General features: G+C 35.7%; 1 protein-coding gene across 5 annotated transcripts in view; it reads right to left on the bottom strand.

The window, feature by feature from the left end:
* Positions 1–27,008, bottom strand: part of ELP4 (elongator acetyltransferase complex subunit 4) — a 266,231-nt gene that overhangs the window by 170,795 nt on the left and 68,428 nt on the right. For 3 of the 5 annotated variants that reach the window (XM_008003180.3, XM_008003196.3, XM_073017531.1), the window contains exons 4-5: positions 13,313–13,444; positions 4,330–4,469 (exon numbers count right to left, since the gene is read on the bottom strand). In XM_008003180.3, the coding sequence (XP_008001371.2) occupies positions 4,330–4,469; positions 13,313–13,444 (272 nt within the window). The remainder of the gene's footprint in view (positions 1–4,329; positions 4,470–13,312; positions 13,445–27,008) is intronic. The other 2 variants (XM_008003187.3, XM_008003206.3) reach the window with 1 other exon arrangement.

The following is a 27,008-nucleotide window of genomic DNA, read 5'->3' on the forward strand; positions in this document are numbered from 1 at the left end:
AATTATCCCTTACAGTTACTATATTTTGTGCATGGATCCATTAATTCATCAACCATGCACTGGACACCTGTGTTCTAGATATAAGGAAAAAAAAAGATGAAGAAAGCAAAACCCCTTTCCTCAAGGATTTCCAATGTCTGAGGGGAAAGACAAGCATGTAGACAAGATAAATAATTACAGTGTCATGTGTTAAGTGTGTCCTGATAGAAATATGAACAGAAGTAGGTAGGAATGTATGAGGAACACAATTACAATTTGTCTAGGAAAACATTATAGAAGACTTACACTGAGGTTCCATTTAAACTGGTAAAGAAACTTGGCAGGATGAGAAAAATGGGATGACTTCTAAAATGTTAGTTCCATCCTCTTTTCATCGTTTTCACTTACAAATTCTCCCAGAAATATAACTGGTTCTCACAGAATTCAATTCATTAAATTTAATCAGTAGAACACTCAGACAATATAAGAAACTACTGGTTATTGTTAGGATAAATATGTTAAAATAAAATCTTGAAATTCAAAGAAACATATCAAAATAAACTCATTCTATTGACTACCAACTATATGCAAACTCAATATTCAAGACCTAACATTGTCAGCTCAGTCTGTGCAATAGTTTGAAAGTGTCCCCTACAAAATTCAGGTGTTGTCAATGTGATAGTATTCAGAGATGGGGCCTTTAAGAGGTGATTATGTCATGAGGGCTCCTCTCTCAGGAACGGGATTAAGGCCCTTATATAGAAGGCTTCACATAGCATTTTGGCTAGCTTGCCCTTTTACATTCTGCCATGTGAGAACACATCATTTCCCTCCTCTGGAGAATGCAGGAAAAAGGTGCCATTTTGGAAGCAGAATGGTGGCCTCACCAGACAACCACACCTGCCAGCACTTTTATTTTCTCATAGATCTGGAGGATAGAAAGTTCAATATTTAATTTCTGTCTTTATAAATTACCCAGTCTCAGTTGTTTGGTTATAGCACCACAAATGGACAAAGATAGGATGCCATAACAAAATACCATAGATTGGGTGGCTTAAACAGGAATTTATTTTCTCATTCTTCTGGAGACTTGAAGTCCAAGATCAACATGCCAGCAGAGTTGGGGCCTGGTGAGGGCTCTTCCCTTAGGTTGCAGATAGCACCCTTCTTGCTGTGTGCTCACATGGCCTATTCGTGCATGCTCCAGGAGAGAGTGAGAGCTCCAGTGTCTCTCCCTCTTTTATAAAGATACCAATCTTATCACACCAGGGTCCCACAACCTAATCTAAACCTAATTACTTCCCAAAGGTCCCATCTCCAAATATCATCCATTTGGGGTTAGGGCTTCAACATATGAATTCTGGGGGGACACAAACATTCAGTTGGTAGTGGTAGATTAAGCAATATGTTAATATAATTGTTAATCAGTAAGAAAGATGACACTAAAAAATCGCAGTGTCTTTCTACTAAGGAAACCAAACTATGCTTGGACATACTTATTAGCAAAGCTTAATTGAAAACAAAGTCAAAGTAAAAAATCTTAGACTCCAGAATTATTCTCAAAACCAACTTATTATTTTGTGACTCAGATTATCTGATTTATAATAGTGAAATAGCCAAACAGAACTATCTTGATAATAGTATTGTAAAACATCTGAAGTCTTTATACTCTGGCTTTAATTTGAAAATTTAAACTGTATGTATGAATTTTTTCTACAGGCAAACCTTCTAATCATTTTAAATTAGTTACTGTAAATTTTAAATGATCTGCAGTTTTTCCTATTGTAAAAATATCTTTACATGTTTTAATAGCACCTTCAGAAATTACAAAATTATATATTATATCCTCACATGTGACAGTAGGACACAGCTATATCCTCTAGCCTTAATTATAGGAAAAGCATAGATAACTGTAAGGCTTAGCTTTATTGTTTTATAAATGAACCAGTAAAGTTCATTTTAGTGAAATGAGCACATGCTTTTCATAAATTAAAATAAATCTCACATGGTAAAGTACCCATTTTGAAAATTAATTTAATTACATGTTTAAAGTTTAATTACATTTAATTAAGCATTTAAGTTTAATATGAAATAAATGAATTATCAGTTAACTCTATGAAATGAAATACTGCCTTGATAATTAAAATCTATAAATTTTCCTATTCTGCGCAAAACTGCTAGTTCTTACAAAACACTCAGAAAATATGTATTTTAATGACTATAGGATTATATCCTCACAGCTGATTAAGGAGTAATTTTTTTGGCACCTAGGTTGGTGGGTGTACATTTACTGTCTCAGTAAATGGAGGCAGTATGGTACAAAAAAAAAAGAGCAGAGGTTTTAGAAACTTGAGTTTGGGTGTTAGCTCAGTCACTGACAGCCTGCAACAGTAGGAGAGTTACTTAGCAACTCTAACCTGAAATTCCTTATAAAATGGGGTTAACATTCTCTTGGAGGGTTATTGGCAAAATTTAATGAGTTATCCCATAGTCAAATGTCTGGGAGACCACCTGACTTGGAAAAGATATTTGACACATGCTAATCCCCTCCTTACCCCAGCTGTTGAGTAAATGAAGAATAACACTGTACTTGCTGGTGTAAAAAAAGCATTGTCCTTAAAATATATATTTTTTAAATCACAAAAGTAACACCGTATTGTTTTTCATTGAAATACATCAAACATAATATAAATTTTACATTTATTTTCCTAAGCACTCTGTTAATGGAGACAGTATAGCAATGTTGCTAATACAGATATTTGATCAGGGAGAATTTACTTGGAATCTGGGTTCCACTCTTTACTACTATTTGAGAAATTAAGGGAAAATTATCCTGACTTATTTCACAAGCTTGTACGTAAATGCATGTTTGACTCAATGTGTGGCAAAAACTGGGAAATAGAAAAATCAATATAATCATTCAAACTTAACAAAAAATTAGTGAGGTAGTAAAGCAGGTGGTATTTCCTCTTCTCCCCACCTCCAATTTTTCACATGAAGATATTAATTTTCACTGATTTTAGGTGATCTGCCCAAGGTTAAGGGTAGGATGAACTCAATATCAGAATCCAGATTTTAAAAATTCCTTTATCAGTGCTCATTACTGCATGACATAGGAAGGTAAAAGGTGAAAGACACCAAAATCTTCTGAAGCAGTGAAGCAAAAAAGAAAGATAAATCTGACAGATTAAGCTTGGTTCTATCACTTAATAATTAAACTCAGATAAATCAATTCTGTGAATTTCAGTATCTTCTAGAAAATGGGACTACATACTTCTGCATATTAATACTACATAACCCTGTATAGGGTTAATATAAGGATTACAGAAGATAACAAATGTAAAGTGCCTAACAGAGTGGCTGACACATAGCAGTAATACATTAATGGTAGTTATAAATGCTAAAACAACATCAAAGCACCACTTTTGCTAAGTCTCTATCCATAGATTGGAGAACTCCATAATAAAGTGAATATTTTTTGGAAACATTTAATAAGAATGAGTACAATAGTCTCTACTAAATTCTCAGGTATTATTTTTAGAACAGAGACTATAAATTTTAAGTCATTTTGGTTCACAATGCCTTGCTATTAAATCTTCATTTAATAGTTCATCTAATTTTGAAAATGGTTTTACAAGTGCTTAAGAAAATATAAATGACAATCTGTGCCATAATTTACTGCAATAAAAATTGAAATTAAATACTCAACACTTTATAACATATATTATTCAATGTCAAGTCCTGTAATTTTCATTTTGTCTTAATAACATACTGGCAGTATAAACATGCTGGGTTGTTTTGATACTTAAAACCAAAACTCTAAATTCTAACTCACTTAAAATTATACAGATTGTCTTATTTACAGCAGAGCCAGAAATAGAAAGCCTTCATAAATAAAATATTGTAAAGTACATACTTGTTTACTCTCTGAAAAAGTATATGCCAAAAAATTAAATTAAGCAAACGATACTAGTTTGTATAATTTTAATTGCTATTATTATCCATACATATTTATTAGGTGTCTATTTGCATTTAAAGCTGAAAGACTCTGGTTTAGAACTGTTCTACATTTCTTGAAAACCAGCACTTACTATAAATTTGTTGTCCTGACTTTTCAAGTTGCAAATTAGAGAAATAGTGGTTCCAGCAGTTATAGGACCAAAGAAAAAAGAAAGTCACAGTAATGAAATACTATGAAAAATATATAGACTTGAAGTTACAAATTATATAGAAAACTAGTATTTATTATTGTATTTACCCTTAGATGTGTATTCTTTCAAAAATGTGGCAAAAGTGCATTCTACTAAAATTTGAAATCATACTTTGTTATTAAGTCGGTCATTAACTTACCAGGGTTCTACTTTGAGAGTTGAAGATATTTTCTCCGGAAGAAAAAATCCATGCCAGTTTGAAGCCTCAATTAGTTCTTGTGGTATTCTTTTTGATGCATCATAATAGTGACCAAATCGTGATGATACTGGTCCAATCTGCTAAAATAAAACCCATAGTGGCTATTAAACAATTATTTTTAAGCTATAATTTATTTGTCCTACATCCATCAAAACAATGACATACTTCTGAATTTTAAGTTAATAAGGAAGAACTGATATACATACACTAAGTAAATTTCAAAGAAGCATACAACAACCTTTATTATTTTAAACCATTTATAGTTACAAATCAACCTTTTTATCTTTCACATTTCTTCACTTTTAGTGGTTCCCTAAATTTGACAAGAATTTAAAAACCTCTTTGGTTTTTTTTCATTATACTGTATACCTTTCTAAGTTTAAAACTTAATATACACAATTCTCAATTAATATTTAAGATTCTAGGTTTTAATGACAAATTAAATATGCAGTTGCCAAGAACTAAATGAAAACTTAAACTCAATTAATTCACTGGTAAGAGGTCCAAAAGAAGCTAGCTATTTAAATATATTAAACTGAGTATCATTTTAAAATTGAATTCTCACATAAGACAATATACATGTATATTAAACATTTCTTACAAATTGAAATTAAGCTTATAGGATAAAATGTACTACAATACTCCAAACAGGAACAATGCACGATAAAGTTGAAGAATGTATATGACCTACATTAGATCAATCAGAACCTGGCATAATCATTGGTTCATTGATAATCCCTCTTTTTGTGTTCTCTACTAACAATTTCTCCAACAAATTATCTTTCTTATAAGGAACTCTAATTTATATGACACTGAATTGATTTATATGGGATAGCAAAGTCTACTAACATAACATTATTATTAGGTTGCTTTGAATGGACTTTGAGCTAATTTCTTTCATTCAACACATTGAAAATATATATATATACCACTATCCAAAATTGAATTATTAACAAATTCCAGTTGGCAATACTTTCTAATAAAAGATTCCAGATCTACTCTTACATAATTTCCACTGTCCTGAAACATATAAGTTTCAGACTATTCAACAAAACTAGATAATCACTACAGAAATTGAAGAACTATACATAGTAGATACTTATCTAAGTGACAATTTTTAAATTTAGATAAGAAAGACATATTTGCTTGACACTAGATATTTGCATTTAAGATTTCAAGGGTTCATATTCTTAAACTAAATGCCTACAAACATGAAATTATACAGTAATAAGAAATAAAACTTTTAAAGTCTAATAGAAACACTTTTTTCAGATTCAGAGTCTGTAGGTTCGACATTTATTTTTTAAATGAAATGACCGTTCATCCCTCAATAAGGTACTACTCACTTTCATTAATGAAAGAGATGCTATCAATTTGCTTCAATCTAATCTTTTCAAACCAATATGTACAGAATTCTTGTTCCCAAAACATAATTTATCCATTTACCATGAAACTATTGATAAATAAAATATATAATATTAAAATGTTTCTTAAAACTAGGGTGCAAACTTTTAAAATGTAAAGTTATTAGTCTAAAGCAATTTAAACAAGGTCTGTTCTTTGGCCTATAATCTATTCTTTATCCGGATTATAGTTCAGAATGTTTTTACTGCAATCTCTGCTAGAGCTCATCTTTTTATTGTGTAAGTCCAAGCCCCCTTAATGTTTTAGAAAGGCCTTGACTAACTGAACTTTGATCTGATGTCTTCATTGAGAAAAACACCAGGTTGCCCATTTCAGATGCAAATCCCCCTAAGGCCCAACAGAATTTAGTAAAGACAGCAAAAAAGAAAAACCCAGAAGTTTCCAGGATCCTCTTTGAGAATCCTGGGGCACACTGGTGTCCTTAATCCATGCTGCTGCATGGATTAAGGTAGGTGATAACCTTTCCTGATTCAAAAGAATAAGCAGAGTGCCTACAAACTGGGTGGAGACTAGGATTTGGCTATAATAAAACACCATGCAATAAAAGCTTGGTCTATGTCAGAAGCCTCTGAAAAGGCCTCAATGTACCACATTCCCAGGCCTAGTAGGGAAGCTTGCAAAAGCCTACCTGAATCAAATAAGCATGAATAATCTATTTTAGCAGACTGGCCATGGGGAGAGAGAAAGAAAGAGACTTTTCATTTCTTTTAAGTTTGAGTTAATAAATTTATTAGTGGACTGAAAGTTCTTGAAGTCTTATGCACTCAGAGAAATATGCTAAATTGCCAAAAAGCAAAGTATGCTTTTTAAGTTGCCGTCTCTATTAATGTTTCTAATTACAATAGTAATGTGATAGAAATCACAGATTTGGAAGGAATCAAGGCAGAAAATTGATTTCATGCTGAGACAGTTTACATATAGAACACAAATAATTCATTAAAATGTAAAAATAAAATTAGAAGCTTTACTCATAATTATTAATTTATTTAGAAATTAAAATTAGATATGGTAGCTAAAATATTCATAAGGTAGCCATGAAAATTTTATTGCTGATGAAGAATTTTAAAATTCCAATTAAAAATGAAAATAAAAATATATTCTTACAGGAAAAAACAATTTCCCAAATTTTTCTGCTCAAGACATATAACATTAACATATAATCAGATTTTGAAACACTGAAATCTTTTGAGGCCTAGAATTATAAAACAAAGACTTAGACATTTCCTCTAAAAACGATAACTACATGTTGTAAATAATTATCATCTGCAAAAAACTGTCATCAACTCAATAAAAATTGATAAATTTAAAATATCAAACTATTATCAATAACTAGTCAGCTTATTAGGTAAGAACATGTTGCTTTAGTTTTACATTATGAAAACTTCTAATTCACATTCATAAACTGCCTTTTGACTTTGTCATCTGTGGAAGTGTGTAAAATGAAATGGTTCAGTAAATTTTATGATGCTAAAAGAAAATGAACTTTGATGGGGGTACAGGAGGAAAATGGTAAAAAACAATACCGTACTCTACTTCTAGTACGTTACAAAGAAACAAAACTTTCACAGAAAAGCTGCACCAAAAAAATCTAAATAAGACATTTTCTTACCGTTATTATTTCTTATTTCTCAGTATAGCATACCAGACAGCAAGAATCCAGTTTTTAAAACACTTTGATCCTTAGTTTAATCACTAGAAACTGGAGCTAATAATTATTTTACAAGGCTGTTGTGAGACTCTAATGTAATACTAGCAATGAATATTCTGTAAATTATGAATTGTATGTAAATGCTATTCATTATTATTATTGTGTCATGATTCACCAGAGAATGAGAAGATCCGTCACTGTGTTTTGTAATTACATTGACTTATTGAAAAAATGGTATTTGTTGGTCATCTACACCTGTACACATCTACCACAGGACTGTTGCAGCTAAACCACTAAGACAGAAAGTCAATGTTTCCTGAGAATTTAATATAATAAAGACTTAACACACTGCAATGAATTGCTGGAGTCATTGTAGCTCATGGTATTAAAGCTCTGCAATACTGAGAAAATTAAGTCTCAGAATATACTGTTGGCTAACAATTCATGGAGTGTCAGGAATAGTGGTTGATGATTATAAGACAGTGGAGAAGAAGGCATATCTACCTTAGAGAGAGAATTAAAATCACATGTTGAAGGAAAGAGGGCTTTTTAAAACTATACACTCTTCCATTTAAATGAAGCACTGCTTTATGCTTTACTGAACTATTGTTACTGATCTAGGTGTATATATTCTTGTCCTCTTTTGCATTAGTAAGTGGTAATATGGCCACACCCTTAGGACCTGGTGACAACTTATTTTAAAAGGCATCTCTGATAATCAACACTCCTAGTTTTGAACTATTTATTTAATCTTAAGCCACAATTATGTTAACTGCATTTTGTCCCAAGTAAAATAAAGAAAACAGTGAAGTCTACGGCCAAACCACCCTGAATGTGCCCAATCTCATCTGATCTCAGAAAACCCAGTGATATGGTTTGGTTCTGTGTCCCCAACCAAATCTCAACTCGAATTGTAATCCCCAAACGTCGAGGAAGGACCCTGGTGGGAGGTGTTTAGATCATGGGGGTGGTTTCTCCCATGCTGTTCTCCTGATAGTGAGAGAGTTCTCAGGAGATCTGATGGTTTAACAGTAGCAGCTTCCCCTGTGCTTTCTCTCCTGATGCCATGTGAGATGTGCCTTGCTTCCCCTTCACCGTCTGCCATGATTGTAAGTTTCCCGAGGCCTCCACAGCCATGTGAAACTGTGAGACAATTAAACCTCTTTTGTTTGTTTATAAATTACCCAGTCTCAGTGAGAATGAACTAATACAGCCAGGTGTGTGTGTGTGTGTGTGTGTGTGTGTGTGTGTGTGTGTGAAAATGAGAAAGGCAAAGTAAAGCCTAGATTTATAAAGTAGATAATGATGAGTGATCATCAAAGCCTATCAGTCTTGGCAAATCATCATATATAAAATTACCTTAACAGGCAAATATACATGCTAGTGACATTTCAAAGAAAAGCAAAGAAGCCAGAAGGTGATTCTATTTTCTAAAGTGGACAGAACTCACTGTAAATACAAGTAAACATAAGCATGACCATTGACTGCATATTCAAAATAAGCTATCATTTTGTCTATATTGATTAATGTGTCTTAGCTCAGTTTAATATTTAATCTACATACTACATAATTCATTCATTCATGCATCCAACAAATAATTACTGAGCACCTACTAAATGCCAGTAAAACAAAACGGTCAAAGTCCCTTTCTCCCACTGAGCTCACATACTAGTAGGAGACAGATGATAATAATAAATTAGATATATATTATCATCATTTAATGATAAGTGCCTTTAAGAAAAGTAAAGCAGTGAAAGAAGATGACAGAGAGTGGTTTTATTTCATCTACAGTGACAAAGGCAGTCACTTCTGATAAAGTAATCTTTTAGTAGAGACCTAAGAAAATGAAAAAATAAATAATCTGGACAAGATCATCGTAAGAAGAGAACAATTTTCAAAACATTCAAGCTTTAAACCTTGAAAACTGAGCACTAGGGCCGGGTTCAGTGGCTCATGCTTATAATCCCAGCACTTCAGGAGGCCAAGGTGAGAGGATTGCTTGAAAGCAGGAGATTGAGACTAGCCTGGGCAACATAGTGAGACCCTGTCTCTACAAAAATATTAAACAATCAGCTGGGTGCTGTGGCATGCACTTGTGGTCCCAGATACTTGTGAGGCTGAGGTGGGAAGATCACGTGAACCTGGGAGGTCAAGGTTGCAGTGAGTCATAATTGCACCACTGCACTGTAGCCTGGGCGACACAGTAAGATCCTATTTCCAAAAAAAAAAAAAAAAAAAATAGAAAAAAAGAAAAGAAAAAAAGAAAAACTGTACTAAATTTATTTGTTAATATGCAACCTTAATTAATAGATAACAAAGCTAATGGCAGGTACACCAGACTCTAAAAGGAGGAATGAAATTAGCACTACTCACTGGGGCAAGGATAGTATCTATGATTCAAATTTATAAAAAACAATGTATTTTTAAAGAAACAAATGATTTTTACCCAAACTCTATATAGCTTTCATAATAGCAATAAGAGAAAAGGCTGGCCAGGTACGGTGGCTCACACCTGTAATCCCAACACTTTGGGAGGCTGAGATGGGTGGATCACGAGGTCAGGAGTTCAAGACCAGCCTTGCCAACACGGTGAAACCCCATCTCTACTAAAAAGTACACAAAGTAGCTGGGTGTGGTGGTGCGCATCTGTAATCCCAGCTACTTGGCTGGCTGAGGCTGAGGCAGGAGAATTGCTTGAACCCAGGAGGTGGAGGCTGCAGTGAGCCGAGATCGTGCCACTGTACTTGAGCCTGGGTGACAGAGTTAGACTCTGTCTCAAAAAACAAAAAAAGGAGAAAAAAGGCTTAAAGATTTAGTTACTTGCATTTTTGACAACAATTTCACTTGAGAATGTTAATTGCCAATGAAAAGACCAAAACCAGCTGGGTGCAGTGGCTCACACCTGTAATCGCAGCACTTCGGGAAGTCAAGGCAGGCAGACCACCTAAGGTCAGTAGTTTGAGACCAGCCAACATGATGAAACCCCATCCCTACGAAAAATACAAAAACTAGCCGGATGTGGTGGTGGGCGCCTATAGTCCCAGCTACTCGGGTGGCTGAGGCAGGAGAATCACTTGAATGTGGGAGATGGAGATTACAGTGAGCCGAGATCATGCCACTGTACTCCAGTCTCTAAACTTAAGAGTTTAGGTTCATTACTGACTCTTTCAGGACACAGCAGTAGAAAAATTAGAATACAGTCACCATTAAGCCCAGTCACTTGAATAAATCTGCCAGAGTCAAAGACATGAAGTTCTTTGCCATTAGGGTTCTCAAGTGCTAGTCCTCTATTTCTAGTTTGTTTTGATCTCTATCACTTAACTCATATTTTCCTAAACAGACTAACATCTATTCTGGCCGCCTGCACCCAGTTCTTGTTCACATCCAAACTAGGCTATACCTGTAACAACTGAATACACAGAGCTTCCTTCTATTTTTTAATACAAATGTATAGTATTTTACTGTTCAGACACACCATAATTTACTTAACTACTTGCTTACTGATAGACATTTAGGCTATTTTCAATCTCTTGCTATTAAAAAAATATGCTGCAAGAATAGCTCATGTATATTCACTTTTACATTTTAGTAAATATATTAATGATGTAAATTTCCAAAAGAATCAAAGAATACATGTTTTTGTAATCATGAATGTTACTACCAAAATACTCTCTACAGAAGTTGTACCTTTTTACATTTTCACCAGCAAAGTATGAGTACCAGCTTCCCCCACCCTTGCTAATACAGTGTCTTACCAAGTTAGATCATTGTCAATTTGATAAGAGAAAAATAGCAGGACAGTGTAGTTTTCATTTGAATTTCTCTCATTAAAACTGAAATTGGGCATACGTTTTGTATGTTTAAGAGTCACTTAAATTTTCTTTTCATATTTTTGCCCATTAAAAAAAAAAAACAGTTGTAGAATTTTCCTTATTCATTTTAAAAGTTATTTGTATGTAAGTAAAATTTGTCCTTGTTTTATAATTTGAGTTGCAAATATTCTCTCTTAAATTTGTAGTTTGTTCACAGTCATTTAAATCACAGTGTAAAATTATTATTCAAATAGTTTCCACACTTAAATTTGAATAACATGTCATTGCTTAATATGCACCTATTATAACATGCTTTATATCTGGTACACAGACGATGCTTAGCTTAGTATTTGCTGACTAAATGAATAAATACATTTATCATTATTATTGACTAAAATAACATTAGTAAAAGTGCTGGAGGTACAAGAGCAAATAAAACAAGCACTCTGCCTTGCAGAAAATTTTCTGTCTGGTGGAGGGGAGAGTTACACTACCAATTAAGTATAAAACAATGAGAAAGATGTATTTTTTTTTTTTTTTTTGAGACGAAGTCTTGCTCTGTCGCCCAGGCTAGAGTGCAGTGGCACGATCTTGGCTCACTGCAACCTCCGCCTCCTGGGTTCAAGCAATTCTCTGCCTCAGCCTCCCGAGTAGCTGGTATTATAGGCGCCCGCCACCACACCCAGCTAATTTTTGTATATGGAGTTTCACCATCTTGGCTAGGCTGGTGTTGAACTCCTGACCTCGTGATCCACCCGCCTCGGCCTCCCAAAGTGCTGGGATTACAGCTGTGAGCCACCGCGCCAGACCCAGAGAAAGATGTATTTTAAAATATATGAAGTGCTACAGGGAAAAAAAAGAAAGTAGATAATTATGTACAGAAAGCCATAAGAGGTAGTAACATTTGAACTTGGAGAAGGATGCATTGGTGAGTAAGAAAGTGAAAAAAGCATTACTAAAAGAAATACAAGCAATTTATAAGGAGCAATTCTCATAGGATAGTTGAATGTAGTGTTTTATATACACAGGAGGAAGAGGCTAAAAAGGTGGGCTTGGATTAGGTTGTACAGATTTTCTATACAATCTTGAATTTGCATTTCATATTGAAAGCTTATAATAGCAAACAGGTTTCATCTCATATACTAACTTTCATTAGTGGTAGTGGCTACCCAGAACATTCCTGTAGAGAAGAATTCTAAGGCTGTGTCTGAGTTTGGCAGGAGGGTATTAGAGGGTACTACAGTCTGCTATTTATTTAGAAGGGGGTAGTGAAAATAGGAAACCAAATGAGGCATTTGAAGTTAAAGAGTATCATACACATATTTCTATCCTTGGGAAAGATAACACTGATGTCAATATGGAAGACTATAGAAGGATGGACTAAGGAAACTATGTCTTATTCAGATTATGCAAGCTTATGTCTCTTCTTTAACTTTTCTACTAGTATGGTAATATCTGATAGATGTTAAATAATGTCATCCGAAAAGTGAATGAAGTGAACAATCAAATAAGGAAGCTAATAAATGAACCATGCCATCATCAAGAACAGAGTTCATGAGTTACTGGACAGATTTATTGGCATTTGTTTTGACTTCTCAGAAATTTTTCCTTCATTTCTCACCTATTCTGTCTGTTCTGAATAGATGACATTACCAGACAGATGAGTTTGAAAATACAACGATTGAAAATGTTTAAGGATAAAAATAGTAATTCCAAAGAACCATCACTTACATTGAACATTTATAGGTAACCATACTGGATAGAAATGGCTTCATTAGTTCACTTACTCTGTCTTGCAACCCTAGAATAAAGCATTCTATATGGGTATTATGGAAGAAATGAAACAATCTATTTTGGTAAAAAACAAGTTACCATAATTTTACTTGTAAGAAATATATCATCTTGACCAAATACTCTACAAATGAAACAGCTAATTCTTTAAATAAACAAATACACATATAGGCATACCACCAGAGATTCTGTAAGATGAAAACAAATGCATTTGCAAATTTTAGAAAGAATTTGTAGTTTTACTTGCCTCCATCTTGGGTAATAACTGGTAACGCCAGGCTATTTTCATCTTAATATTAGATTCTGGTGTTTTATGATTATACACATCTTCATCAAATTCCTTCTTACTATTATCATCAAGTAATGGTGCTGGAAGATCCTAAGAAAACAGAATGACATATAATTGAGATTCTGTGGTAAAATATGACAATTTTCTTAAATCATAATGTTAGCAACACTAGAAATTTCCAATGTATTGAATTGAAAATTGATGACTAACATTGATTTAAATACAAATTCATAAAAATATAGACATTTCTAAAACAGAGAAAACAAGTATAATACAAACATTAAGTTTAATTTTTTAGCAATAAAATTTAAAGAAAATATCCAAATTTCTATACTCACAAAAATCAACTGCTATTCTAACAAGAGGTTATATTCATTTCTGAAAATGTATATGCTTAAAGCAAAGTCTGGAGTTAGTACTTATGTATTACATATAATTATTATTATGTTGGCCACAAGGTAAAAATAAAACATTTGCACAATCTGCTTACTGGTTTGTAATTTTAGAATTCAAAAAAGCCATTCACTAAAATAATGGGTGAAGTAACGACTAAGAATAATGACATTTATTTTACCTATATCAAATGCCAGTTTTGCACCTGCAAGCTTATGTCTCTTCTTTAACAATAATTTCTGATTAAATGAAGAGACGATAAGTTCCAATTTATTAATTTTGGAAGGTGACCAACTTCATAACTATAAAAAACATAAAAAACTAGAAAACATTTTTAAGCGGTACTATAGAAAGAATTCAAAGAAAACTGTATTTAAGTTTCTTGAAGAAGGAAAGCACATACAATAATTTTGTTTTATTTTCTATTAGAATCATAAAGATAATGCGGGGCATTGGATTAGTAAATATAATCTGTGCTATGTTATATTTTAGTCTAAATTGCAACTTCTGCTTTTCAAGATCAAATTTACTTATGCTTAGAATCATGTCAACAAATCAGCTCAAAACACATTGCCTATTAATATGATATATTTTACTTACCTTCTAAAAGGCCTCAAAGTGAACCCACATTTTAATTAATGCTGGTATTAGAAACTAGTTATATCATTTAAGCTGTGAATCCATCATTCCTAGCTAAGCATTAGTATCTTACAATATAAAGTGACTTCATTTTCCAATGGAAATACGTATTTGTGAGGGAGTTTAGTGTAATACAGCATAGTGGTTATGAGTTTGAATTCGGCAACTAGAATGTGCAGTTCAAATCTTGACTTAGCACTAGTAGCAGTGTCTGTGTTACCACATGACCTCTCTATGTCTCCATTCATCATCTAAAAAATGGAGGTAATAGTATTTACTTCTGGCTGCGCGCAGTGGCTCACACCTAAAATCCTAGCACTTTGGGAGGCCAAGATGGGTGGATCACTTGAGTTCAGGAGTTTGAGACCAGTTTGGGCAACACGTCTCTACAAAAAATACAAAAAAAGTAGCTGGGTGCGGTGGCACATGCCTGTAGTGCCAACTACTTAGGGGGCTGAGATGGGAGGATCGCTTGAGCCCAGGAGGTTGAGGCTACAGTGAGCAAAGATCATGCCACTGTACTCCAGCCTGGGTGACAAAGCAAAACCCTGTCTCAACAACAACAACAACAGCAGCAACAACAGCAGCAACAACAACAATGACAAAGTATTATTCACTTCAATGGGTTGTTGTAAGGAGTAAATAAGTTAAAAATGTAAAATACAGAGAATGATGTTTCCTACATATTAGGAATCCTACAAATGTTAGTTCGTGAGAAGTCAGTCAAACAATTGTCCTCAGAGCCACACATTTTGTATTGTCAATATTGGGCAATAAATTTAGTATAATGTATTTGGATTAACATCTTTTTCAACCCCAGGGACACCTGGCAATAGCTGTAACAACGGTTACTCACAACTCAATAATAAAAAGATTTGAAAAATAATTTATATCACACTGTCCTCTTATTGTGGAAAATAGTCCGATTCTAAGAAATGCTCTTACATTAATGTGTACAATATTAGAGAAATAATCCTAAAATACTAGAGACTCATTAATATGTTTAACTTATCTAAACAAGATGAGACTATAAAATATAGGTAAGCATTTCCTGATTTATCTTATTAAATATGTATCTATTCCCATAATAGACGTTTTACCATGTTAAACACTTTTAATGTATCATGAAAATTGTAATGATTCCAAGTTTAATACTGATAAGGCACTCATTTTCTTAAAGATGAGAATGTTCAAAAGATGTACAGAAAATACACTTTTTCAATTAATGGCTATATAAAGGTTATAAGGTTTCTTATATATGCATACATATATATATGGTTTCTTATATATACATATATAGGTTATAAGATTTCTTATATATACATACCTATATACATTATATACACTTATATATACGCGCGCATGTGTGTGTATGTATATATACTCCTGGGCTCAAGGGATCCTCCCACCTCAGCCTCCTGAGTAGATGGGACTACAGGCGCATTCCACCATACCTGGCTAATTTTTGTATTTTTTGTAGAGACCAGATTTCACCATGTTTGCCCAGGCTGGTGTCGAACTCCTGAGCTCAAGCAATCTGCCTGCCTTGGCCTCCCAAAGTGCTGGATTACAGGCGTGAGCCACCGTCCCCAACCCTTTATATATTTTTTAAAGTGAAATAAAATTCACATAACATAAAAACATCATTTTAAGTATACAATTTGGTAATTTTTAGTAATTCAGAGTTGTGTAACCATCACCACTATCTACCTTCATCAGTCCCCCAAAAAACTGCACACCCATTTAAAAATCACTCCACATTCCCCTTCTCCCCTGCCCCTGGCAACCACTAATCTTGTCTTTATGGATTAGTTGTTCTGGACATTTCCTAAAAATGGAACCATACAATATGTGACCTTTTGTGTCTGGCTTCCTTCACTTAGACTAATGTCTTCAATGTTCAACTATGTTGCACCAGTATTTCATTCTTTTCTGTGGTCAAATACTATTCATTGTACGTATGTACCACATTGTTTAACTACTCATCACCTGACGTACATGGATCATTTCTATTCTTCAGTTATTATGGCTAATGCTGCTATAAATATTCACACATAAACTTTGGTGTGAACATGTTTCCATTCTCTTTGGTATATACCTAGGAGAGGAATTCCTGAGTCACAGGGTAACTCCATTTTTAACTATTTGAGGAACTGCCAAAATGTTTTCCACAGTGGCTGCACCATTTTACATTCCGACCAACAATGTAAGTGGGTTCCATTTATTCTATATTCTTAGCAACCAATTGTTATTATTATTATTTCTAAATAGCTACCCTGGTGGGGATGAAGTGGTATCTCAATGTGGTTTGGATTTGCATTTCCCTAATGACAATGATGCTGAGCATAACTTCATTTGCTGGGTTGGCCGTTTGTATATCTTAGAAATATGTCTAACATGGCCTTATCCCTCCCCTTTTTCTTCTTTTCTTTCTTTCTTTTTTTTTTGAGATGGAGTCTCGCTCTGTTGCCCAGGCTGGAGTGCAGTAGCGTGATCTTGGCTCACTGCAAGCTCTGCCTCTTGGGTTCACACCATTCTCCTGCCTCAGCCTCGTGAGCAGCTGGGACTACAGGCACCCGCCACCATGCCCGGCTAATTTTTTGTATTTTTAGTAGAGATGGGGTTTCACCGTGTTAGCCAGGATGCTCTCGATCTCCTCACCTCGTGATCCACCCACCTGGGCCTCCCAAAGTGCTGGCAGTACAGGCATGAGCCACCGCGCCCGGCCCCTACATTCTTTATATCATTATTGCAATTAGAATGTTTATTTTTACATTTTAAAATTTTTTTACATTTTTGAAATTTTTTATCTTCTGTCTTCCCCCATACATATGCAGGCTCTATGGGGACAAGGACACTGTTGGGATGGGTCCCTGCATCTGTGAATTCTACCCAGCACCTAAAAAACCTCAAGGAAGATTTGCTGAAAGAAGGAAGGAAACACTGCAGGTGTAGTAACACTTGAAAGTTATGAGCAGGGAAGCCCCAAGGAGGCTGGCTGAGCAGAGGTAGGTTCTCAGCAGCGTGGAAGTACTTGTTATGGTGCTCATTTCATAACAAGATCTGAGTATATACATTATCATATAGTCCCTACCCATCAAGAAACTTATAGCCTTTATGGGAAAATGAGATTATACATACATGAAATGTCAATGAATATCAAGCTGCATGTGATCCAATACCAAAATGTTTGGCACAGATGAAAGTGAAATGAGAGTTCAGAAAAGAGAGAAACATTTGTTTAAATTCAAGACCACTGCCCCTAATTAATTCTTAAGATTATCCTAATTAATTTCTGAATGTGACAGTGAAGTTTGGAACCACACCAAATGATGACAAACTCTATATATTTATGGCATTCGGCTGGACCTTGACTTTTCTTGTTTTGTTTTTCACACCTGAATTTTTTGAAGTATTTAAAATTATTTTTTGTTTCGTAATATAGGAGAGACCTATGATCCATATCTGTTATTCTGATATCTTAACCTAAAATACCTAAAATGTAGTAATTCCTAAACGTACTTTAGAAAAATTTGAAACATGAAGAGTAGGTGAATAAATATTCATTACACTACCATAAAGGAACTAATTGGACATTCTGTTTAGAACACTTTAACTACATAAAAACTGCCTACTCAGTATTGGTTGATGGTCATCATTCTGCCTCTGAATAAAATCTGCGAATTGGCCAGGCACGGTGGCTCACGCCTGTAATCCCAGTATTTTGGGAAGCTGAGGTGGGCCTATCACCTGAGGTACCAGTCTGCCCAACATGGCGAAATCACCTGAGGTACCAACTGCCCAACCAGTCTGTCTCTAGTTAAAAAAAAGCACACACACAAAAAATGGCGGGTGTGTGTAATCCCAGCTACTCGGGTGGCTGAGGCAGGAGAACCACTTGAAGCCGGGAGATGGAGGTTGCAGAGAGCTGAGATCATGGCACTGCACTCCAGCCTGGGCAACAAGAGCGAAAATCTGTCTCAAAAAAAAAAAATCTATAGATTATTTTAAAGTTACCTTACATTCTTGGTTTTCTATTATTTTCCTGCCTTTATATATAACAAATAAATCATAATAAAATCATATCAATGTTACTGCTAATAATAAAATCACATCAATATTTTTTATTGCTTTGTCGGGGTAGAATAAAACTTGCAGACTGTAAAGAAAAAGTTTCCAGATTTTGATATTCTCAAGCTTTCCTTTCCCCACAGCCCTATCGTCAAGGTGGAGAGCCATTACTTTTATTTCTGAAATGAGAAAGTAAACAAATATTTTAATAAAATATTATAAATACTTAAATTTAATTAACTTACATGTAGCTTGCAAAATCTATTTATTTTCACGTAAAATTGTCTAAAACTTATTTTTCCCAATTTCTTTTTTCTGCATTTAAGAAAAGATTCTAGATACCAATTAAAACATTTTATGATCTAAATTAGTTTGTTAATCTCAGTTATAAAAATATATCAGCATTATTTATGAAAACTTTGGTCTGGAAGTATGCTGTTCAATATTCTAGCTTCTAGCTATTAAAATTTAAATTTGTATTAATTAAAATTAAATGAATGAAAAAGTTAATGTCTCAACTGCGCTAGCCACATTTCAAGTGCTTAATAGTCAAAAGTAGTTAATAGCTACTCTATTGCATAGTTCTGGTATAGAACATTTTCAACACCACAGAAAATTCCGTTGGCCAGTTCTAGAATAGAAAATAGGATATGTATTTATTTACTTAACACTTCAAATTGTGTACTGTGTGAAGTTTTGTAACTGTCAATGACACATTTTTCACTTATATCAATCAGAATTCTGAAGAAGCATCACATTTAATTGTTTAAAAAGAAAATTAATAGTTCATTAGTTTATTTTTATTATTATTATTTTTTGAATTAGAGTCTCGCTGGGTGGCCCAGGCTGGAGTGCAGTGGCACAATCATAGCTCACCACATCTCTGAACTCTGGGGTTCAAGGAATCCTCTTGCCTCAGTCTTCTGAGTAGCTGGACAACATGCCGCACACCACCACACCTGGCTAACTTTTTTCTTTTCAGTCTTTGGTGGAGTTTATCATTTCTCCACTGTTAGAAATTTAGGTTGTTTGCAATCTAAAAATGCTACAACAAACTTGGTTTATAACATAAACATCCTTTGCATCTGAAATTACTTTTTTCTATGAGATGTAGAAAACATGCAGAAAAGAAGAGAGAATAATATAGTAAACATCATAGATTCTACCACATACATGGCTTTAACAAATCATAACAATTGGTATACTTAGAAAACAAACCAGTAGCTTCAGCAAGCAAAGAACAACAGTTGTGTGAAAACAGAAGGACTGGTTGAAAAATTTTTAAAGGAACATGAAGATCTACAGATCCTTTACTTTTCCCTAAAAGTCAGGATTCTACTCACCCCCACCTCCACCAACTAACTGCAAGAGAAATGGAAAGTTCAAATAAGACAAACCTCGGAAGGTGGATCACTGCTGAGGGAAGGGATAAGACATCACATTGAAGATAGGATAATTTCTTGAAAGTCTTCATACAGAGGGGTGAGAGGACTTCCTCTTCCCCTCCACTGTCCCCCACCCCGCCCCTACCACAGTTGCCTCCCACTGCTAAGGCTTTCAGAAGGGCAGAAGTCATCCTTTAACAGAACAGGCAAGGGATGGGGAGACTGAAGGATTCCTCCCAGGAAAAACTAGCAAAATTAAGAGAGAAGACCTTTAGAGAGATGCTATTTTACATAAGCTCACAGTAAACCTACTCATTCATAAGTTACATGCCCAAACACACAGCACTTCCAATTAGTTTTTCAGTCCTTCACTTTTGAATATGAATGGACAGAGAAGAATCACTAGATACTTGAGAAAAGCATCTAATATGAAATTCAAGGACTAAAACAAATGAGCAGAAAACAAAAACAATGCCAGGAGCAGAAAAAAGTCACAAAAATAAAAAGTAATATTTATTGTAAAAGATGTGTGCATAAAAAATAAGAGAATAATAATTCAGTAAAAGGAAAAAATCTGGAAAAAAACAGTGTGCAGAAATTAAAAATGTAATTGCAGATTTGTGAAAAAAATAATCAGAAGTGCCAGATCAACGTGGTCAAATCTCTCAGAATAAAAGATCAATAATAATGATGATAGCAAAGCTAATTTAAAAATATAGTTAGTATGTTTTAAAGTGCTTTCTGCCAGGCGCTATTCTAAGCACCCTAGAAAATTAACATATTTAATCCTCAAATCAATCCTAAGAATTAAGCACTACTACTAAACCCATTTTATATAGATGAAGACATTGAAACACAAAGGTTAATTAACTGGTCCAAGGTCGCAAAATAATTAAGTAGCAGACCCAGGACTTGAGTTTGGAAAGTCTTGCTCTGTAGCTCAGCCTCTTAACCACCATCCTATATGGCTTTCTAAAGACATAGAACATGGCTGAATGTGGTGGCTCACACCTGTAATCCCAGCACTTTGGGAGGCTAGGGCAGAAGGCTCACCTGAGGCCAGAAGTTTAAGACCAGCCTGGGCAAAATAGTGAGATCCTTTCCCTACAAAAAAATAAAATAATTAACCAGGCATGGTGGTGCGTGCCTGTAGTCCCAGCTACTTGAGAGGCAGAGTGGCAGCATTGCTTGAGGCCAGCGGGTGGAGGATGTAGTAAGCCATGATCACACCAGTGCATTCTAGCCTGCGTGACAGAGCGAGATCCTGTCTCAAAAAAAAAAAAAAAAAAAAAAAAAAAAGACAGAACATGAGAGAAAAAAGAAAACATTTAGAGGACTAGTTTAGGAGGCTGACACCCTGAAATAGGGTATTTTAGATTTTAAAATCCTACTGAGTATATAACTTTGAATGGAAATACATCTACAACAAGGCACATAATTCTGACATTTCAGAACAAGAGGGAATACAGAGAAAATCTAAATTGCTTCTCCAGGTTGGGTGTGAATATGTCAGGAACATGAATGGCATCAAACTTTATAACAGCAACAATGGACTGCTCTGAGACAAAGTTATTTCTAATCTAGAATTGTATATTCAGCAAAACTAATGTTAAATTTGAGAGTGGAATTAAGACATTATCAGACATGCAAAGATCAAAATACCTCTACCACCTCATTCCTCCCTTCTACCTCCATTCACTCTCAAGTTATTAGAGAATGTATAGCACCAAAACAAGGGATGAACTAATACATATAAACACCAGAGATCCAGGAAACAAGGCATCTTACACAGAAGCAAGGTCAAGGTAGTTGCTAGAATGATAAAGGAAAGTGCCAGAATAACAGCTGTGTAGACAACCTCGGAAGCAAGCTGTCCATTTGGAGTTGGAGTATGGAGGATTCCAAGGGTTTCATACTTACATACATTAAAGAGGAGTTTGAAAACTTTAGTGGAAAGTTTTGGGATGAATTCATAATTCATACAGATAAAAAATGAGGCAATTGTTACTTCTAGAAAAAACAGGTATGTAACAAAGGAGAAATATAGACTGTCAAATATTGTAATATTTGACTGAATAAGAAATTGTCCTAATGTACACACTTAATACTGACTTAACTAGGGAAGAAGAATTAAATATACTGAAAGGGAAAATAAAGAAAGTGATAGACCAGCCTTGGCAACATGGTAAAACCTCATCTCTACAAAACATATTAATACAAAAATTAACTAGGGGTGGTGGCGCTCAACTATAGTCGCAGCTACTTGGGAGGCTAAGGTGGGAAGATCTCTTGAGCCCTGGAGGCAGGGGCTGCAGTGAGCCAAGATTGTACCACTGCACTCCAGCCTGGGTGACAGAGTGAGACCCTGTCTCAAAAACAAACAAAAGAAAAAAGTGATATAGGGAAAGAGAAAGAGCAAGAGAGAGAATGAGAAAGAGCATGTGTGAGAGACAGTGAGAGAATGTGTGTGTGTATGGTATTATATGAGAGGTGAACCTTCGTATTTTGTGCAAGGATAGTAATAGACACAAAAATGGGAAGGAAAAGGCAGTACAGAAATAAGAAGTCAAATAAATGCCACAAGAATAAACTGACAGTGGTCTATGTATACCCCACCAACCCCAAACTTACTTTTATGTTAATATTAAAAGGAACACCTACTACTAATATTAGATCCTTTAGAAAAAGACCTTTTATTTCACAGTATTGAGTAAGTTATCAAGTCTCAAAAAGTATACTAAATTTCTTCTAAGGAAAAGTGGTTTAAATATTTCTTTTTCCATGAAGTAGTACGTTTTTAAAACCATCAGACTGGAAGAACAATTGGTGTTTGGGGCAAAGAGAGTCCATTTGGGAATATCTGTATTTGATGATGAATATCCAACTGAAGAGACCTTCTCTGAAGCAGGAGTTGTAACACTACAGGAAAGAAATCACATAGAGAAAATAGCAACCTCTCCAGCCTGCTTACCTCCATCCATTAACTTTGATATTTCTCCTTTGCAAACTCAAGGGGCATATTGCATACACTATAAAATTCAACACCACAAAAAGCACATGACTTCTTATGTTACTAGCATTCTCAGCATTATTTCTAGAATGGGATTTTAGAAGTCTCAACTTTTCAAAACAGTCTATACAAAAAAATACCTCATTTGTCTTTCTTTTTTTTTTTTATTATACTTTAAGTTCTAGGGTACATGTGCACAACGTGCAGGTTTGTTACATATGCATACATGTGCCATGTTGGTATGCTGCACCCATTAACTCGTCATTTACATTAGGTATATCTCCTAATGGTATCCCTACCCCCTACACCCGCCCCACAATAGGACCCAGTGTGTGATGTTCCCCTTCCTGTGTTCAAGTGATCTCATTGTTCAATTCCCACCTATGAGTGAGAACATGCGGTATTTGGTTTTCTGCTCTTGTGATAGTTTGCTGAGAATGATGGTTTCCAGCTGCATCCATGTCCCTACAAAGGACATGAACTCATCCTTTTTTATGGCTGCATAGTATTCCATGGTGTATATGTGGCACATTTTCTTTATCCAGCCTGTCACTGATGGACATTTGGGTTGATTCCAAGTCTTTGGTATTGTGAATAGTGCCGCAATAAACATACGTGTGCATGTGTCTTTCTAGCAGCATGACTTATCATCCTTTGGGTATATACCCAGTAATGGGATGGCAGAAGATAGAATATTGCTGAACATTGAGTGTTACTGTCTGATTCTTGCTCTGAAAGCTTCATCTCAGGGGTGTACCCCACCGTGTGAGGTGTGAGGTGTCGGTCTGCACCTAGTGGGGGATGTCTCCCAGTTAGGATACTCAGGGGTCAGGGACCCACTTGAGCAGGCAGTCTGTCCGTTCTCAGATCTCAACCTCTGTGCTGGGAGATCCACTGCTCTCTTCAAAGCTATCAGACAGGGGCATTTACCTCTGCTGAGGTTTCTCCTGCTTTTTGTTTAGTTATGCCCTGTCCCCAGCGGAGGAGTCTACAGAGGCAGGCTGGCCTCCTTGAGCTGCGGTGGGCTCCACCCAATTCGAGCTTCCCGATGGCTTTGTTTACCCACTTAAGCCTTAGCAATGGTGGGCGCCCCTCCCCTAGCCTCGCTGCCACCTTGCAGTTAGATCTCAGACTGCTGTGCTAGCAATGAGGGAGGCTCCGTGGGCGTGGGACCCTCCGGGCCAGGTGTGGGATATAATCTCCTGCTGTGCCATTTGCTAAGACCCTTGGTAAAGCGCAGTATTAGGGTGGGAGTTACCCGATTTTACAAGTGTTGTGTGTCTCAGTTCCCCTGGCTAGGAAAAGGGATTCCCCTCCCCCTTGCACTTCCCAGGTGAGGCAATGCCTCGCTCTGCTTCAGCTCTCGCTGGTCGGGCTGCAGCAGCTGACCAGCACCGATTGTCCAGCACTCCCCAGTGAGATGAACCCGGTACCTCAGTTGAAAATGCAGTAATCACCCGTCTTCTGTCTCACTCACGCTGGGAGCTGGAGGCTGGAGGTGTTCCTATTTGGCCATCTTGGGCGTGCACCCTCCTCATTTGTCTTTATTTAGATGAGCTCTCTTCAAATTTCAACTATTCCACTATGAGATCGTTAAGGGCAAGGACTATGTCTTACTCTATCTTTTCATCCATAGCAACTGTTATATACTCAATGTTCGTGTCCTCCTCAGGTCGAAACACTGAACTCCTATCCCCTAATGAGATGGTATTTGGAGAAAGGGGTGTTTGAAAATAACTAAGTTTAAATGAGATAATAAAGGTAATTAATTACCTTGTAAGAAGAGACACCAGAAAGAGATCTTTATCTGTGTGAAAATAAGAGGTCATGTGAGCACACAGCGAGAAAGCAGCAGTCTACAAGCCAGGAAGAGAGCCCTCACCAGGAAATAACTTGGTTGGAACCTTGATCTTGGAATTCCTAGTCTCTAAAACTGTAAGACAGTAAATTTATGTTGTTTAAACCACTTGGTTTATAGTATTTTGTTACAGCAGCCTCAGCTGACTAACACAGATTTTGATACCAAGGAATAAGGTGCTGCTGCAAGAAATACCTAAACACGTGGAAGTGTCTTTGAAATTGGGTAATGGGTAGAGAGCCAGAAGAGTTTTGAGGTATATGCTAAAGATATAGATGCATACTGGAGGTTGCCGGGGTCAAGTGGTGGTAGGGAGACAGACTGCGAGTAGGCACATTTCTCAGGGGATGGAAATGTTCTATGTTATGATTGTGGTGGTGGTTATAAAACTGTGAACATTTACCCAAACTCACTGAATTGTATATCAAATTGACAAAATTATATGTAAATTATACTTTGGAAAAATTCACAACAATCTTCCTTCCTTCCTCCTCTTTCCCCCTCCTCTCCTTTTTTTGAGCCAGAGTGTTGCTTGGTTGCCCAGGCTGGAGTACAATGGTGCAAACACAGCTCACTGCAGCCTTCTTGAACTCCTGGGCTCAAGGGATCCTCCTGCCTCAGGCTCCCGAGTAACTAGGGCTAGATGTGTGCACCACCATGCCCAGTTAACTGTTTTCTTATTGTTTTGTAGAGATGGTGTCTTGCTATGTTGCCCAGGCTGGTCTCTAACTCCTGGCCTCAAGTGATCCTCCTGCTTTGGCCTCCCAAAGTGCTGTGACTACAGGCATGAGTCATTGTGCATAGCCTACCATAAACCTTTTTTATATTAAGATACAATTCAGCAACATTAAAAGGGACTCCAATAAAAAGAGTGTAAAAATAAGAAACTGGTAACATCTTAATAGATAGATAATCTCTCTATAAACATATCCTCTCTCAAACAGAAAATGAAAACGAAATTAGAAATGTTGGGGAGAACAAGCAAAAGAAAATGAAAGGCTAAACATAAAAACAATAAATAAATTAAAAATGTGACATGACAATGAGCAACAAAAGGAATATAAGAAGTGAAATCCATTTTACTTTCCTCTTCTAGAGACTCTGTTTACTGGCATAGGCATTTTCTTTTCAAAGGGTCCAATTATATTTGATTCTGAAGTAAAAATATCTATATAATTAAACATTTTAAATGCCAAGAGAGATGAAGAAGCTTCAGAAGAAAAGTTAGAAGGAGAGGTTAGTTCACGAGATTTCAGAAAAGAAGCCATCTCCATAAAAGTGCAAAGTGAAACAGCAAATCCTGATGTTGATACTGCAGCAAGTTATCCAGAAGATCTAGCGAAGTGATGAAGGTGTCTGCACTAAACAACAGATTTTCAATGTAGATGAAACAGCCTTCTACTGGAAGAAGACACTGTCTAGGACTTTCATGGGTAGAGAGAAGTCAATGCCTAACTCCAAATCTTCAAACGATAGGCTGACTCTCCTGTTAGGGGATAATGCAGTTAATGACTGTAAGTTGAAGCCAATACTCACTTATCATTCCAAAATCCTAGGGCCCTTAAAAATTATGCTAAATCTACTCTGCTTGTACTCTATAAACAGAACAACAAAGCCTGGATGATAGCATATCTGTATACGACATGGTTTTCTGAATATTTTAAGCGCACTATATGGAGACCTACTGCTCAGAGAAAAACAGTCCTTTCAAAATATTACTGCTTAGTGACAGTGCACCTGGTCACCCAAGACCTCTGATAAGGATGTACAAAGAGATTAATGTTTTCATGCCTGTTAACACAACATCCATTCTGTAGCCCATGGATCAGGAGTAATTTCAATTTTCAAGTCCTATTATTTAAGAAAAAACACGTCTTAAGGCTATTGCTGCTATAGATAGTGATTCCTCTGATGGATATGGGCGAAGTAAATTGAAAACCTGGGAAGATTTACTATTCTAGCTGCCATAAGAATATTCATGATTCATGAGAGGAGGTCAAAATATCAATATTAACAGGAGTTTGGGAGAAGTTGATTCCAACCCTCATGGATGACTTTGAGGGGTTCAAGACTCTGGTGGAGGAAGTAACTGCAGATGTGACAGAAACAGCAAGAGAACTAGAAGTGGAGCCTGAAGATGTGACTAATTGCTGCCATCTCATGAGAAAACTTTGATATGGAATTGCTTCTTCTGGACAAGCAAAATAAGTGGTTTTTTGAGATGAATTCTGCTCCTGGTGAAGATGCTATGAACACTGTTGAAATAACAACAAAGGATTTAGAATATTCCACATACTT

This window comes from Chlorocebus sabaeus, chromosome 1 (assembly GCF_047675955.1).
Source record: "Chlorocebus sabaeus isolate Y175 chromosome 1, mChlSab1.0.hap1, whole genome shotgun sequence".
NCBI lineage: Eukaryota > Metazoa > Chordata > Mammalia > Primates > Cercopithecidae > Chlorocebus > Chlorocebus sabaeus.